We start from the raw sequence: 17114 nt of genomic DNA, 5'->3' as shown, positions 1-17114 counted from the left end.
CCGACACATTTAATAATGAACTTTACACCCTGAATGTGTGACCTCATGGAGTGCAGACCGTGTGTGTACGTGCGTGTTGTTTTGACCGTCTCAAGTGCCAGCAAATATCCAGTTACTGTTTAATATTTGATATGGCCAGTGTTAAGTTTATTCCAGTTTCTTTAATAAAGTAAATGATGTATATTGCTTTAACTTGTTAGCCTTAGGTTTAATGGTGTGAGATGACTTTCTCCTCCTGTCAGCACGGTGATGCTATGAGCTTTCTCTTCTCTAGGGCAGCCGTTCCCAAACTGTTTATTAAGACAAAAATATTTGATTATGAGAACTAGAAATACAACAGTTGTGTCTTTTATTATTATTGTGAGTGTCCCACATTACTTTTATTTTATGTCACCATGCTTTTTTACCTAACTACAGCTCTAAGGTACACTCTTAAAAAGGTGCTTCACAATGCCATGGAAGAACATTTCTTTGGCTAAATGGTTCCAAGACCTGAATAACCTTTCTGTTTTTGAAAAGGTTCTTTGTACACTCTTAAAAATAAAGATACAGCGATGCCATAAAATAACTATTTTTGGTTCGACAAAGAACCATTCAGTAAAAGGTTCTTTTTAAAAACCATCTCTTTCTTGCCTTTTTATAATCTGAAGAACCCTTTTCGCCACAAAGAACCATTTGTGAAAAAAAAGGTTCATCAGAAGTTAAAGGTTCTTTATGGAACCAAGTTTCTTCTATGTCATTGTGAAGCATCTTTATTTTTAAGAGTGAAATGGTGGAATAAAGTTGTTTAGATCAGAATGACCGTAAGGAATCTTTTGTAGCACCTTTTCATACGAGTCATTGTTGAAGTGCTAAGAGTTATTTCAACTTTATTTAAAAAGAACATGTTTCTAGCGCCACTGTAGATTATAGTGTTAGCATTGGATTCCTAAGTAACACATTCTGATCCAATGTATACCTCGAAAGTGTTTGTCAAATATGTTTGTAAGTAATAAAATGCAAAGACAACTTGCTTCTGTTCTTATGGAACCAAAACGCTCTGACATGCATGTTGTTGCTCCCCATAGGTACAAAAAAACATACTGTGCTGATGATCAGAGTGTGTTTGTTCAGCAGAAGACCTTAAGTTCAGACTGTGAGAGAGAATGAACTTTGTGTTTCACACACACACGCTGATATTGGGGTTGGGTGGAAAATGTGCCGTAACCCACAAATCCCTTCTGTGCTGACAGGAGTTTCCTACAGAAAAAGAATCAAGTTAAACTTCAAAAGTCTCCTATGGTCACACAGTTTCTAAATGCGCATTAACCGGCATGCACCGTGTTTGCATTCATATGCACTGGAATGAAACAGGATGGTCATTGAGTTTGTAGCTCCATCTCTCTGTGGAATTACATTCCAAAGTCTCAAAATAACATCAGAAACAAAGACAGGAAGTGATGTCATCATCATCGTCCCCCTTCGGTGCAACAATACAGGCACCCTGCTCCCAAGCCACACCCTGAACGCCCGCCACGATTAACAGGAAATCAATCTACTGCCATTGACGTTCCATTGGATACGAACGTCTGAAGATTAAACTCAAGACTCGAGGGTTTTGCTGGTCGTCTGGAGTTAGAGTGATGAGAGGAAATAAATGACGGCGGTTTATTTGATGTAGTAATATAGGCAGTGTCTGCAGGATAAAGTTACTTACAGTATGGCGAAATGTGCGCTACTAGTTTTACATAAAAAGCAAACTGCTGTTAGCCTGTGAACCGCAGTCTGACACACAAACCCAATCGGACTGGGCTAGATAGAGATGATGTCATGATGAAAATAAGTTTTTTTATTTTATCATCAAGAGCGAATGAAGAGATTGTCATTTGTAATAAAGACGTTTGTGATGTTTAGGCCACTCTAGCTTGTTTATTGACTTGGGGCGAAATTTCATTTTCGTTTGTTGATAAGAAAATCCCATAAGAAATAAAAATCACGTATGAGATATTTGTAAAATTTCAATGATTGTGCCTAGGCATCAATGAGATTAAATGGAGAGCAAATGGAAACTTTGGCGTAAGTCTCTTGCATCTCAGAGAAATCCATTTCAGAAGAGATCTCACCAACGTCACAAGCTGAGCTCACATTTGTCTGCAAGTGAATATTACAGATTCTTTCAAAATGAACTCAAACATCTCTCATCAGATTTACTCTAATCCAGATTAGTTTACCTATAAAATAAATAAATGGCCATGGTCCCAATATGATGGTGACAGTTCCCTTCAAGTTTTAATATTTTGTAATGTAATAAAAATAAAATCTAACATGCATTCCAATTTGAATGTGTTTAAGTGTGACTTCTATGTTCAAATCATTTCTGAGCCTGTGAGTCATTGCGTCCCCCCTCATATGCTTTGGTTGGGATGAATAAACCTCCGTTCCCATCAAGTATGCTTGTGTAAGTGTGGGAGTGGATTGATTTACTCTGTGTTAAAACAACATATGACAGTACCACGAAACCAGATCTACATGTACAAGAGTGTGTGTGTTTCTCTATGTGTGTGTTGTTGTCAGGTGTATGTCGTCTAGTCTGAGCTCCACCTGTGATGTATTTATTTGTGTTTCTCCCCCTTCTGGTGTTTCTCATTTCCGGGTCGTCTGCTCGTCCGTGTTTTGGCCTTTTGTTCCCGTCCCCAGCATGAGGACCCAGATGGCAAAGACCCTAAATCACTGACTCCCACAAACACACTCTGCAGAATGATGACTTTTTATTTAACTCGTGTCATTCTTCACAAAATCACCTTGATGATAAACATTCATATGGTGAGTCTGGCCCTTTAACGTGCGGAGGGATTTATCTGCTCGTATTATTATCCTCCACGGTGAAAAGAAATATTAAAAGGACAAAAAGAAAATAAGAACTTTTGCTAGAGAGTTTGAATCATTGCCTGTGCTCGCTTTTCTTTTTTCATTTGAAAACATACTGTTATGTATTTCTTAAAGGGATGGTTCACCTAAAAACAAAATTTCTTATTATTTACTCAACTTCATGTCATTTCAAAATGAGTTCATTTACTAAAGTGAAACATTAACGTGAAAGTAAACTGGGCCTGTCCAATGACATGCGTAAATTAAGTTTTGACAGCAGCATGCATTGTGTGGAAATAAATCATCATATGAATTATGTCAGATGTGATTTTCCTTTTTCATTTGTTTGGTTGACATTTTTTAAAAGACTGAAATGCATCATTAATGCTTTTATGTACTCATATATTGATATCTCTTCACACCCTGTAGTTTCCGGTCGCTGCTTTCTTGCGTTTCTTTCCACACTTTCATCCATCTTCTTCTTTTAAGCCTGCAGGCTCAAATCCACATAACTGGGAGTTAGGTGTTTAATATCAACCTGTCATTCAACACATGCACTTACTTCTGTCTCTGAAAGGAGGCGACAAGGCCTGAATAAGCTGCAGGAGAGACAGAACAAATGCATTCTTACGGTTAACAGCGGTGTGAAATCCTGCCTGATGACCCTCAGGATGTAAAACAAATCACACACACACACGTGACCCTGTGTGTTAATGGGGCCCTGAATGAGTCCAACATCCACAGAGAGGGAGCTCAGGGCACCAGGGGTCAAGTAAAGGCCAGGTGTGCCGGGTGGTTCTTTCCTGTCCGCTGTAAAAGAAGCACAAGACAGCAGCGGGTATAGACCGTGAGGTCACTTCCTGTTGAGGTGTAAATTTAGTCAGTGGCTTTTGTTGATGATGTTAGTTATGGGATGGTATCGCTCCTCCGCTGCCCGAAGTTTCCTCTCGCATCATTCTGGTGTTTTGACACGTCCGTGGCACATCCTGCACATGTTACACCATTTCCCTGATGCATTCTGGGATGTATTTTATGAACGTGTGTGTATGTGCATGTATTTCGTTTTGTCCAGGTTAGCAGTGGATGTTGTCAGGTGCAGTTTAAAGCTTCCTGCATCCTCATGATCAATGTAAAGTCAGTTTTGAATGGTCATATAGGCTCCAAATATGATCATAATAAAACTATTATAATATAATTATATTTTCACTTTCTCTTGTGTGTGTCTATAAGATCTTTTCATAGACTTAGTTACGTAAAAGCAAAGTCTGAGATGTTTCAGGAGGACTGCAAATGAAAACTCCAAAAACTAAATTTAAACAAAGACCAAGGGAATAAATACAAAAAAACATAAAAAAACATAAAACTTTGTCTTTAATTTAAACATTATAACTCTTTGTTAATGGGCATGTCGTTCTTGACCTTGTTGGTGTGTGTGTGTGTGTGTGTGTGTGTGTGCTTGCGTGTGTGCGTGTGTGTGTAACAGGTGTGTAAGACTATCTGTGACGAAAGTTTACTTCCAATCTTTCTTTGTTCATCAATAGGACACACAAGCTCATTCGTGATTCTCCCTTTGATGCAAGTCTTCGTATGCTTACTGTATATAACAGTTGTGTGGTTAAGATAAGAAATCTGGCTTACTGAGGTTACATGACCCACGGTGTGTTTACAAACACAGCCACCGACCCCAATAAATCAATGTCAGAGTACGCGAGAGAGAAAGAGTGTAGAGGAAAGTGTGTGAAAGTATAGACAGGTGCAAAAGATGAGCCTTAGAAAATCCCAAGAGAGAACATTTAACATCAGACCAAGACATTAGAACGTGTGTGTGCGCGTGTGAGAGAGAGAGAGAGAGTATACCTATGATCTTATTAAATCAATCTTCCCCAGCGAGGAGTGAGACAGGGTTGCGGTTTAAGCCCAACATTGTTTTTAATATTTACTTCAATGAACTGGCAACCATTCTAGAGCGATCTGAAGTCCCTGGTCTCACTCACCACTCCCAAATCAAATGTCTTCTGTATGCAGATGATCTGGTTCTGTTGTCTCTCACTCAACACGGCTTACACCAGAACCTGCTAGAACAATACTGTCAGACGTGGGCCCTGACAGTTAACCTCAATAAAACTAAAATGATCACCTTTCAGAAAAGATCCAGATCCCAACTATCACACCTCATTTACATTAGGCAAAAACCCCATAACACACACATCACACTACAATTACCTGGGTATAAAAATCACATCCACAGGAAACTTTAACCCCGCAGTGAATGAACTGAGAGACAAAGCACGCATGGCGTTTTATACCATCAAACGTCAATGTCCCATAGAAATCCCGATTAGAATTTGGCTGAAAATATTAGAGTCCCTCTATGGGTGTGAAGTGTGGGGTCCGCTGACAAATCCAAACCAAATTGAGAGCCTGGATGCAACTCTGTTTGCTGTGTGTCGGTGCACTTGTAAGATATTTTTACAATGCATGCAGGGCAGAATAAGGCAAATATCCACGTCTATATATAAATATCCATAAGATAGAGAAAAGGGCAATCAAATTCTGGAAACAGTGAACCTCACTCATATCATTATAAAGCCCTGAAACACCACGAGATGAGCAAAGAAATAATTGAGATAATTATTAAAATAATTTATACATTTTTAAATAGAAGTGTAGTAGTTTAGTGTTTTACAGAGTGTGTAAATTGAAGAATGCTGTGAGCAATACGTAGTACTATGATTTCTATTAGTGTAGTAGGTTAAAGTATGTAGTGACCATTGTGTCAATTATATTAGTGTTTGTAAGATGAAGTGTGCAGTGAGCATTTAGTTAAGTGTTTTAGGTTAGTGTAAGTGCTTTGAATATTGTGATTTATTTGAGTGTGTTTAAGTACGGTGAAATGTGCACAGAGTATTGTGCAGTTTACTGTTTTATGTTTTTAGGGTGAAGTGGAAGTGTTCAGTGTGATTTATAGTGTGAGAAGTCAGTTGCTGGAGGATGAATGAAGTGAATAAACAATCTTGAGATTCCACAGAGGACGAGAGTAAGCAGAGATGATAGAGAGAGAAGGTCACAGAATAGAGAGACAGAGATAAAGAAGTCAATGATGAGGTCTCTCTCTCTCTCTGACACCACAGTCTCTGAACATTCAGCTGCTAATCACTGTTTAAACACACTTCAGTGCACACACACACACACACACACACACACACACACACACACACACACAATGACACACTTTACCCCCCACACGCACACACATTTAAAGATTCAACACTAAAGGCACATATTTTGACTGCACAAACGCATACAGAGAATATTAAAACATTATATAATAAAACAATGTATCAATGTAAATTTTTGTTTTCTATAAAAAAGCTTTAAGTCCAGAAAAGAGAAAAGAGAAAGTAAACAAATAATATGTTAAGTGTTTGTATTTCCAGCAAGGCTGAAGTTAAATCTGTGTGGCAGAAAATGCCAAACTTGAGTTGGAATATCAGGAAATGGCATCTCGGTTTCCCGTTTCTACCAGAGGAAAAACTCACTTCACCCCACCCTCCTCTCTCTCTCTCTGTCTGTCTCTCTCTCTCTCTGTCTCTCTCTCTCTCTCTCTCTCTCTCTCTCTCTCTCTCTCTCTCTCTCTCTCTCTCTCTCTCTCTGTCTCTCTCTCTCCCTCTCTCTCGTATCCCATCTGTACAGAAGAGTATACGTAGCACTGAGCATGAACTCTGACTCTGGTTAACCTGTGGGGAGTACTTCTGTAAAGCAGAATCAGTACAAGATGCTTATGAGACATTTTCTTCCTATGTTTTCAGCAGTTTTCTGTGTCTTGATGAATATTTCTTGGCTCAGGTTGTGTAAGAAGTGTCCGTGGGGAATGTGGATGCTAGAGAGAAGTCGAGCCGGTGCTTTCTTGGCTGTTTTTTAAGGGAGTCAGATAACTGTGTGTGTTGATGTGAATTAAATGTGCATGTGTGTTTTTTCGGTAACGCTTTAGATTACGGCCCGCAATTTAGCGCATAACTAACCAGAATTTACTGGGGAGATAAAGAAGTCAGGAAATCCCCAAAAATATTTATACTGGAAGTATTTTAAAACTAAGTATTTTAATATTACGTGGTATTTATGACCGGCAGTATATTTTGAGCAGTTTGAATTGGATGTTCATATGGCATGCGGTTCCCTCTTAAATATTTGACTGACCCCTTTATTCCCCAAACTTTACATATTTTTCTCCTTTACCTATAGATACAGTATGTACTGCAGTGATACATTATTGTTACAAGTAGTTACGCTGTAAATCCTGTTTAATTATGCGGTACGTTGCGGGCCGTATTTTAATTTATTTTTTCTTGCAAAATGCATGTGCGGGTGTGTGTGTTTGAGAACCCCTAACTCCCCCCAAACTCTTTGTTTTATTGTAAGGTAATGTATGATGTCATAATGACCCTGAAATGTAAACCCGCAGACCTGACACACGTAAGGGTCAATGTTCTCTACCCTGAAGCAGTGTAAATACACCCAATATCTGACCCTGGACTCAGAGCTCAGGCCTTCTACCTTATAACATTACAACATAAAACGATCCCCAAAACAAGCTTTACCTGTTTCAAATAGGCTACACATGTGTCTCGCAGCCTTGGTCACGAATGATGTGATTCCTCCGGTTTAAAGAGTAACTCTTCACCCCATCAAAAGCTTCACAAAGTAAAGTTGATTCAGGGTCAGACATGTGGAGTCGAGGGGTAAGAAAGTGTGTTTGTGATTTTGTGGATGTACACATTTGTGTCTGTAAAGTTTAAAAGTCTTATTTACACTGCTAAACAAAACATTATGACACGGGCCACTTATTATGCTAACATGCAGCTATATTTAGCAAACAAACTTGAGCTTTTAGATCATTACCACATCACTATAACAAACACGGGATACTTTCATCTAAAGCCCGGTGACATCATTTTATATTCAGGACTTTGGCGCCCTCAGCTGGTGACGACGAGCATAGCTACGAGAGTTTTTAAGGACACGTCAGACAATTTTATCTTCTACTTTACTTTTAGGTTCAGCTCGATATATTAAATTAATATTTGTTGTAATATAATTATATTATATGTATAAAAGTAGTAAACAAACGCGTTTCTGTACAGGTTTAGATTTTCTTTAATCGGTCATTTTTTCCTTTAAATCTCCCGATATCAATACGTTTGTGTCAGAGACAAAAGACCAAAATAGAATTAGTACAAAATAAAGTCTGTCAGACATCTGAAACAAACTTTAGTGTGAAATGTGACCGTCGTCACGCTGCTGTCATGTGACCGTCACGTGAGTAAACGCCAGCTTGCACTTCCGTGTCTGCGTGAAAGAAGGAAAAAAGTTGCGCGTCGGGAGTTAAAAGTTTTTCTTTTAGTTTCAATCCGTCTAGAAATCAAATATCCGCCGCGTTAAACCACAGCATAGAAATATCGTAACGCACATCATCGCAAGAGGGTTGAAATGCTCGGAATGTCCGCGAATAGCGTGTCGTATAATGACCAGGGGTCGGTGGAGTCCGGCGTGGACGCGGCGCAGGAGAGCATCCCCACGACCACCAACCTGGGGCTCTTCAGTGCCGAGTTTAAGAAGTAAGAGCACACACACGATATCATCTTAATGTTACTATAGTATCAAACACTTCCTGTGATGATAAAAGTCTTTGTCTTACATTAGTCACCTGTTAGAGATATTTCGATGTCATTATGATATTTGTATTGCACGCGAATATAATAATAATGATAATTTAGTGCACGGAACTGTATTATATAGTGTTCTGTGTATTTAACACGCAATATTACAGCATCACAGGATGAAGGCGGTCTGTGTGTATGTACTTTCAGGGATGTTTATTAGAGTAAACACTGTTTTCTGACTTGTTTGTTTTATTCCTTTAAAGAAATGGACGTGGTCTCAAGTCGTAGATAGATGAAGTGTTGCGATCCCAACAGTTTGACACATCGACACGCCCACTTTTAAAGAGATCGGTTGTGGAAATGATCAAATATTTACAATTTTACATTATATTCTATGATCTGTAAATTCAGTTAGGACTCGGATATTGGCTCTGGTCTAAAAGCATCAATCTGGACCACGTTGGAAGATGCTGATGCTGTCACCTACATTTTGTCGGACAGAAGATGTGGGATGGAGCGTTTTGCTGTCAGATCCGTTTTGTTAGGTGCTACTTATATTTGTATTCGGAGGACGGAAGCTTTCTGATGCTTTGTACAGAGATGAACGTTTGGTTTGTGATATTGTTGAAAAGAAAACAATCTCTTTCTGGAGGACCAAGACCTCACTGTCCACTAGGGGGAGGTATTCTCTACTGGCCACAGCACGATATGTTAAGAACAGATATCAGGCCTAAATATCAGGATGTTGGTTGAGTTGTTTAAACTCGGGTCCTGCCTGAATGTACTTAAAATCTTTCTTTGCCAAACCGTCAGTTTGCATTCCACTGGCTTGGTTTTAATTCATGTTTTTAATGATTTTAGATGGTGCGTCTTTATTTTAATCATATTTTGAATGTCAAAGACAGGGTTGGCTTCTAACACGGACTCCTTTTTCGAAATCTGTGACCCTGGACTTAAAATTTAAGAACAATTAAATTGGCTTCAATCATTTTACTTGACTCATTTCAACTTTGTGTTATGATTTGCTGTTATTCACCATCGATCAAAATGTATATCATTTGGAATGAATTGTAAAGCCAATTTATTTAAGTGTACTGTCTAATAACGCCCAAATTGTACTTTGTCTGTGTGTCAAAAATGGCTCTGAAATAGAAAGCGTCTGCAAAGCGACAGGTTCCCAAACCACACCCTCCCTAGACAGGAAGTCCGCTGGCGCTTCCTGCATTAATGAGCCTGTTAATTGTCTAATCTGATCGGACGCATGTGAATTGTGTTATTTGTTGAGCCAGAAATGATGACACGTGGTTTCTGCTAGATTATGATGATGTATCTCTGTTGTAGATGTAACAGTATGTCCTAGATTTGCTGAATGTGGAATGGAGTGCGTGTCAAGCATTAATAGAGGTTAGTGTTATTTAGACTTAACTGAATCAGCTCTCTCACATGACCGTGAGCTGAAGGCAGAGAGAAAGAGGTCATTCTTTAAAACAAGACAGGGGAACGCACACATACTGCTCATTCCAACACTATATGTGATGTAGACACACAGCTTTGTCAAATCGTTCTTCATTCATTGTGATAAGAATCAATGCCGGGAAGGCAATGGTTTTGAAGGTAAATTCCCTTTTTAAAACGGGAAGAGTTTGTAATCTGGCAACCCACATCAAATATTCTTCCTCTTACAATTCTTTATTTTTGTCCGGCTTCTTTTTCAAGTTGGTTGTTATGATTAGTAGGTGGAAGTTGTTCCGGGCTGGACGTTATCAGCAATTAACAACGAACAGCAGCGAATAACAGGTCTCGGGTGTTTGCTCAGTCTAAAGATAAGCCCGCACACTTCCTCCGAAACAAAGCCGTGAGGAATGACCTCAGCAGGAGTCAACATACTAAAGTTTAGAACCGCTCTTCTGAATATTCGCCTGCATCGCTGGAAATTGGGCATAACGTACAAAACCAGGACAAGTAATGGAACAAACTGAGTGAAATGCTGAGGTTGAGTTTTTCTTCAAGAAACGCAAATATCCCAGAATGCTCAGTGACACTTGCGGCTTCATCGGAGTGTTGAAAGCAAAGCGCTTGCTAAAAATCTCTCAGGGGACGTGGAATGGAAATGCATCATCTCAGAATGAACGTTTTTAACCTCGCTGGAGTGCAGGCTGGACTCCGAGCACTCGTGGATGTAATTGATGTGTGACGGTCACACTGGACGCTTGCGCCAGCGTTACACGTGGTCATTAACCAGATGATCTGGTCAGGCTGGAAGACAGTGCCGTCCTGTTCCTCTCAGCCCTTTCTCTGGACGTTGTTGGCTTTAGGCTGTGACCTTTCTGGTCCCAACACTTGGTCGTCTTCGCAGGCTTGATTTAGAGGGGTTGACATCTCCAAGGTTTGCACTTCCTGGTTCAGAGCTGCGCTTCTTGTCTTCAAGGGTGTGGCCGTTGGATCCTTGTGATGGTTTGGGTCTTGGGATGAACCGCTTCTGAATTTCTTCGTTACACTCATACTGTAGTAATATTCAGACGTTGGAGTGTTTTGGGGTTTTTGATGCCCGTGTCTAAGATGAATGGCACTATTGGCGGCTTACGTTCAGACGCTGTCGGAGCGATGCGCAGCGCTCTCGCCTCGGCCGAGAATCTTCAGCTAACTCTGAAAACTGACCTCAGCTCAGAAGAACGTGCTCTCACCAATAAACACAGTTGTGGTTCTCAGGAGAAGCTTAACAAAGGGTATGAGAAATACTTTTGTGCAGGAAGATTTTAATTTTCTTACATTTCGCCCGGTTCTTAATTCAATAAGTTTCGTTCATGTGTCATTTTTTAACGTCGCTCTTTACATTTTTTTCAAAGCTGAGCTTCTGTTTCTCTACACAGGAATGACGATCTGAAGGAGATGCTGGAGAGCAACAAGGAGTCTCTGAAACTAGATGCCATGAGGAGAGTCGTGGAGGTTTGAGTGAATTACAATATTGCGAAGTTTAGAACATTTCAGATGAAGAGAACAATCTAGTTGGTTATTTAACTAAATGATCAAAACTATTTAAAGACAGCAGTTTAAGTTATTGACATTTCAACTCCATTTGGGTTCAGTCAGCTGCAGGCTGGTTCAAATCGACTCATTTTGTGTCTTTTAGCTCATTGCGAAAGGAAAGAACGCATCCCATCTTTTCCCAGCGGTGGTAAAGAATGTTGCGAGTAAAAACATTGAGGTAAGAACAACTACACAACACACACATGAGACATATATGTTCCCTAATTTGACCCCAAACTCTCGCACAAACATTTTTGCATTGTGACATTGTATTTAAGACATTGTTTAGTTTGCAGGTACTGTTTGGTGATCCTGTTGTAATGTGTGTTTGCACAATCCCGAATATACAAACAAACTCCTATACACTAACAAACTTTTATTTACACACACTTTCCAGAAATAATGCTGTCTTTCTCAGCAGCAGGTTTGGGATAACTGAAGGAGAAAGTGTGTTTAATCCATTCTCCTTGCTGTGTTTTTGTGCTCTTGTTTGATTTAAGAATGACAATCGACCCTTGAACACTAGCCGTTGGGCTGCCACTGTGGCCCCTGCGGGCCGGTCCCTGGACCACATGGTTTTTGATCAGGTGTCTGACAGGGCACCCCTATATTGATGAAAAGTGAATGTTTGGGGGATGGATGGAGAAAGTGGAATATTCAGAGACGAGGACAGAAAGGAGGTCCAGGCTGAAGAGGACGGCTGGTGTTTTGAGTGTCTGTGTGTAATTAGTGGTCCAGGGGCCCAGGCACGTTCTTTCTCTCCCCCACGTCTGAGTCTCTGCACTGGGCAGCTGTGTGCCAAACGCTGCCTCTCTCACTGGAGCTCAGAGACACGGCCACGCTGGCATTGATCCACACACGCAATAACACACTGGGCCACAGGTGCTGCTGCTGAGAGCATTGATCCACTCACTGCAGGATTATACACACAAGCACAACTATACACTCACACAAATATACTCCAATACACACACACGATTATAGACTCATGCATACAACCACAAACATATTGTATATGCATACACATGCACATGCGTACATAGACAAATACACACACGGTTATACACTCTCACACACATGCAGACATCCACAAACATAGTCTTTACGCACACACATTCACAAATATACACTCAAACACACAAATATACACGCACACAATCACATCTATGCACATAAATACATTCACAAATATACACACACACAATCACAAATATACACACACACAATCACAAATATGCACACACACACATTCACAAATATACACACACACAATCACAAATATGCACACACACACACACAATCACAAATATACACACACACACAATCACAAATATACACACACACAATCACAAATATGCACACACACACAATCACAAATATGCACACACACACAATCACAAATATAAACACACACACAAAATCACAAATATACTCGCACACAATCACAAATTTACACTCGCACACAATCACAAATTTACACTCGCACACAATCACAAATTTACACTCGCACACAATCACAAATATACACACACACAATCATAAATATACACACACACACAATCACAAATTTACACTCACACACAATCACAAATATACTCGCACACAATCACAAATATACACACACACAATCATAAATATACACACACACACACAATCACAAATTTACACTCACACACAATCACAAATATACACACACACACAATCACAAATATACACACACACAATCACAAATATACACTCGCACACAATCACAAATATACACACACACACAATCACAAATATACTCACACACAATCACAAATACACACTCGCACACAATCACAAATATACACACACACAATCACAAATTTACACTCACACACAATCACAAATATACACACACACACAATCACAAATATACACTCGCACACAATCACAAATATACACACACACACAATCACAAATATACTCGCACACAATCACAAATACACACTCGCACACAATCACAAATATACACACACACACACAATCACAAATTTACACTCGCACACAATCACAAATATACACACACACACAATCACAAATTTACACTCGCACAGAATCACAAATATACTCGCACACAATCACAAATATACACACACACAATCACAAATATACACACACACAATCACAAATTTACACTCACACACAATCACAAATATACTCACACACACACATTCACAAATATACTCACACACACACATTCACAAATATACTCACACACACACATTCACAAATATACTCACACACACACACAATCACAAATATACACACACACACAAAATCACAAATATACTCACACACAATCACAAATATACTCACACACAATCACAAATATTCACAAATATACTCACACACAATCACAAATATACTCACACACAATCACAAATATACTCACACACACACAATCACAAATATACTCACACACACACAATCACAAATATACTCACACACACACAATCACAAATATACTCACACACACACAATCACAAATATACTCACACACACACAATCACAAATATACTCACACACACACATTCACAAATATACTCACACACATTCACAAATATACTCACACACACACAATCACAAATATACTCACACACACACAATCACAAATATACTCACACACACACAATCACAAATATACTCACACACACACAATCACAAATATACTCACACACAATCACAAATATACTCACACACAATCACAAATATACAAACACATAATCAATATATGTGACATTTAGACACACAATCTCTCTCTTTCTCTCTCACACACACACACACATAAACACAGAGAGTTGTGGACATGCGTACTTATAGACACAATTAGAGACTAATACACAACAATCACACACACAGAATTATACACAGACACACCTCTGGCATAAACAAACCCACTCTTGTCCAGTCTTGTTTTTCTTTTCCTCATATAATTCTGCTTCATAAATGCCAGCGGTTCATTTAGCAGGGGTCTAATTAACATGCGCACGGATGCTCCAATCCCTGATCAGCAGGCTGCTTTATGTAAATGTGATTAAGCAGAGGGGCAGATGGGTAATGTCTCTCTTTATGAAGTGAGTGATGTTTTTCCATTTGCCTGCTAATCACAGTGGTGATGATGATGGAACTCTTTGCAGTGACTCTCTTTATCGCCGGTGACCTCCGGTCACCCCGAGAGCTGGACGCAATTATGCGGGGGGAGACCTGTGACCCCTCACCTTTGAGGGAGGGTAGAGTGTGGTACGAGACCGGGGTTCCGAGACTTTTTGTTTTTGTTTTTTAGACTTCTAGTTGGCTTCTCGTTTTTGTGCCGACCCAAAATCACATGAACACAATGTAATTGTTTTGAATTGCCTGAACTTATTTTTGACTTTAATCTTGTTTGTGTGTGTGTTTGTTTCAGTTAAAGAAGCTTGTGTATGTGTACCTCGTCCGCTACGCTGAAGAGCAACAGGATCTTGCCCTTCTGTCAATCAGCACCTTCCAGCGGGCCCTGAAGGTAAGCACCGTACCACCTATGTCATAGGTCAACACTGGTACACTTGAGGCGTCTTTACACAGGCGAGTTAAGGCGTCTCTGTGGCCCTTTACATTTCTGTGTAAATACGCAATGCCGCGTGAAAGTCTATCAAGACTCAGGCCCTAGTCCGCTCTAAACTACGTCATTGTCGTGTCAGCAGAAAGCGAGAGAGAGTGAAGATGAAGCCAAAAACACACAGCGACTTTTGTTTTAGGCTTATAATAACGACGCAGATTTATTATTTATTTTTCGTTTCATTTCTTCAAAGAATGATTTAAAGGGAAACTGTTTGGAGTATTTTTGCTTGTGCTGTTTACTCAAGCAGGCTGCGGCACAGTTTGAATTTGTAGACCGTTTTCAGCCAAATTAGTCGAACACATAATAAATCCCACACTTAACATTACTCTATATTGTGATGAGAGAGTGTGTGCTTTACCTCAAAACAGTCGCATCATTATAATGTAAGTGTGCTTCGTCCAGATCGTAAAGCGAGGACAGTAGGAGTGGGGACAGTAGTGCTTGTGCACAGATGCCCGGCCTTAGGAGCGTAAATGATTTGGGTCTCATCGGATTGAAATGCAGGATTTCGTTGTTTCCGTACGGTGGCCAATAATAACACAGTGTGTGCAAGCTAGCAAATTCATTTAAAATGTCTCATTTAAAGCCTAATATTGCTTTTATCCTAAAGTATGCATTGTTATACTTGGTGTCAGTATTCTTTTTTTGTTTATATCTTTTAATTTAAGAGATTTTTTTATTAGCATGTTGTAAGAACTGTGCTCTGTGGTTATGTTCAGCATTATTTCGCATCATTTTAATTCCCGTGTTAATGCATTTATGCTGCTTTAGTGCTGCATTAACGGTCTGTGTAAATACAAATTTTCGTGATTTTATGCATCTTCAGATTCGGTTTCTGTGCTGCGTAAAGAGGATATTGTTATGTATATTTTAACCCAGTTTTGCACATCGCTGTGTGTGTGTTCAGGAACCAAATCAGTTAATCAGAGCGAGCGCCCTCCGGGTTCTCTCCAGCATCAGAGTTCCAATCATCGTTCCCATCATGATGTTGGCCATCAAAGAGGCGGCCACTGACCTTTCACCCTACGTGCGGAAAACTGCCGCTCACGCCATACAAAAACTTTACAGGTAAAACACACACACCGAGAGAGAGAGAGAGAGAGAGAGAGAGAGTACTTATTACAATATATAATACAATACAATACAATACAATACATATATACAATATGTTTTTACTTGCTGTATTTTTTTTGTTATATGTTCAATGCTTTGGCAATATTGTAAGAACACGCAATCATGCCGATAAAGTTCCTTGGAATTTAGAGAGAGAGACATGACAGCATCTCACAGAGGTTTATGCTTGTGTCTTTTAGTCTGGACCCCGACCAAAAGGAACAACTGATTGAAGTTATCGAGAAACTCCTGAAAGACAAAAGCACGGTATGAATAACCTCAAGACACACACAAACAGAGTATTCACACATTCACACACGTCCTTTTAAATAGCAACTAAACGTATTTGCAATTATCGTCCACCAGATGGCACAACAACACAATGTTCCATGTCTCTGTCTTAAATCTTTTCTTTCTCCCTCCCTGTTTAAACGCTCCAAACTGAATTGACTCTTTCCCGACCTGGAAAACATTCACATCAGGCGTCAGCAACACATTATCGTAAAACACGTTTCCCAAACTCCAGATTTGAGTTACGACTCACACGCGTGTTGTCACAGCTTAGTGTTGTCCTCATAGGCTTTTAGCGCACTGCTGTATTTCAAATCTACAGCTACTCCCATTGTCACTTTATCTGCTCTGTGGTAAATATTTACTATGAAATATCGGACGACGCATGCCGGCGTGTGAACGTGTCTCCCGGGAGCATGCCGAAATGTTTTCATGTTAAAGAAATATGGTCGGCCCAAGCACACGCGGCATCAATCACGGCGTCACACTATCTCTCCTCGAGCGCTGATGACCCAGCATTCCCGTTTCCTCCGCCGTCACCGCGCCCCAGCCTT

At 39.8% G+C, this 17114-nt stretch overlaps 1 protein-coding gene across 1 annotated transcript in view; it reads left to right on the top strand.

The window, feature by feature from the left end:
• Window positions 1-8143: 8143 nt before the first annotated feature.
• ap3b1a (adaptor related protein complex 3 subunit beta 1a) overlaps window positions 8144-17114 on the top strand; it is a 44309-nt gene continuing 35338 nt past the window's right edge. The window contains exons 1-6 of the mRNA XM_079486976.1: window positions 8144-8462; window positions 11378-11453; window positions 11638-11712; window positions 14962-15057; window positions 16064-16224; window positions 16470-16536. Coding sequence (XP_079343102.1) covers window positions 8335-8462; window positions 11378-11453; window positions 11638-11712; window positions 14962-15057; window positions 16064-16224; window positions 16470-16536 — 603 coding nt within the window. The 5' untranslated portion in view covers window positions 8144-8334. The remainder of the gene's footprint in view (window positions 8463-11377; window positions 11454-11637; window positions 11713-14961; window positions 15058-16063; window positions 16225-16469; window positions 16537-17114) is intronic.

This window comes from Barbatula barbatula (assembly GCF_947034865.1).
Source record: "Barbatula barbatula genome assembly, chromosome: 22".
Taxonomy (NCBI): Eukaryota; Metazoa; Chordata; class Actinopteri; order Cypriniformes; family Nemacheilidae; genus Barbatula; species Barbatula barbatula.
The sequence above is the reverse complement of the archived record's forward strand: the minus strand, read 5'-3'. Positions and strand labels throughout refer to the sequence as shown.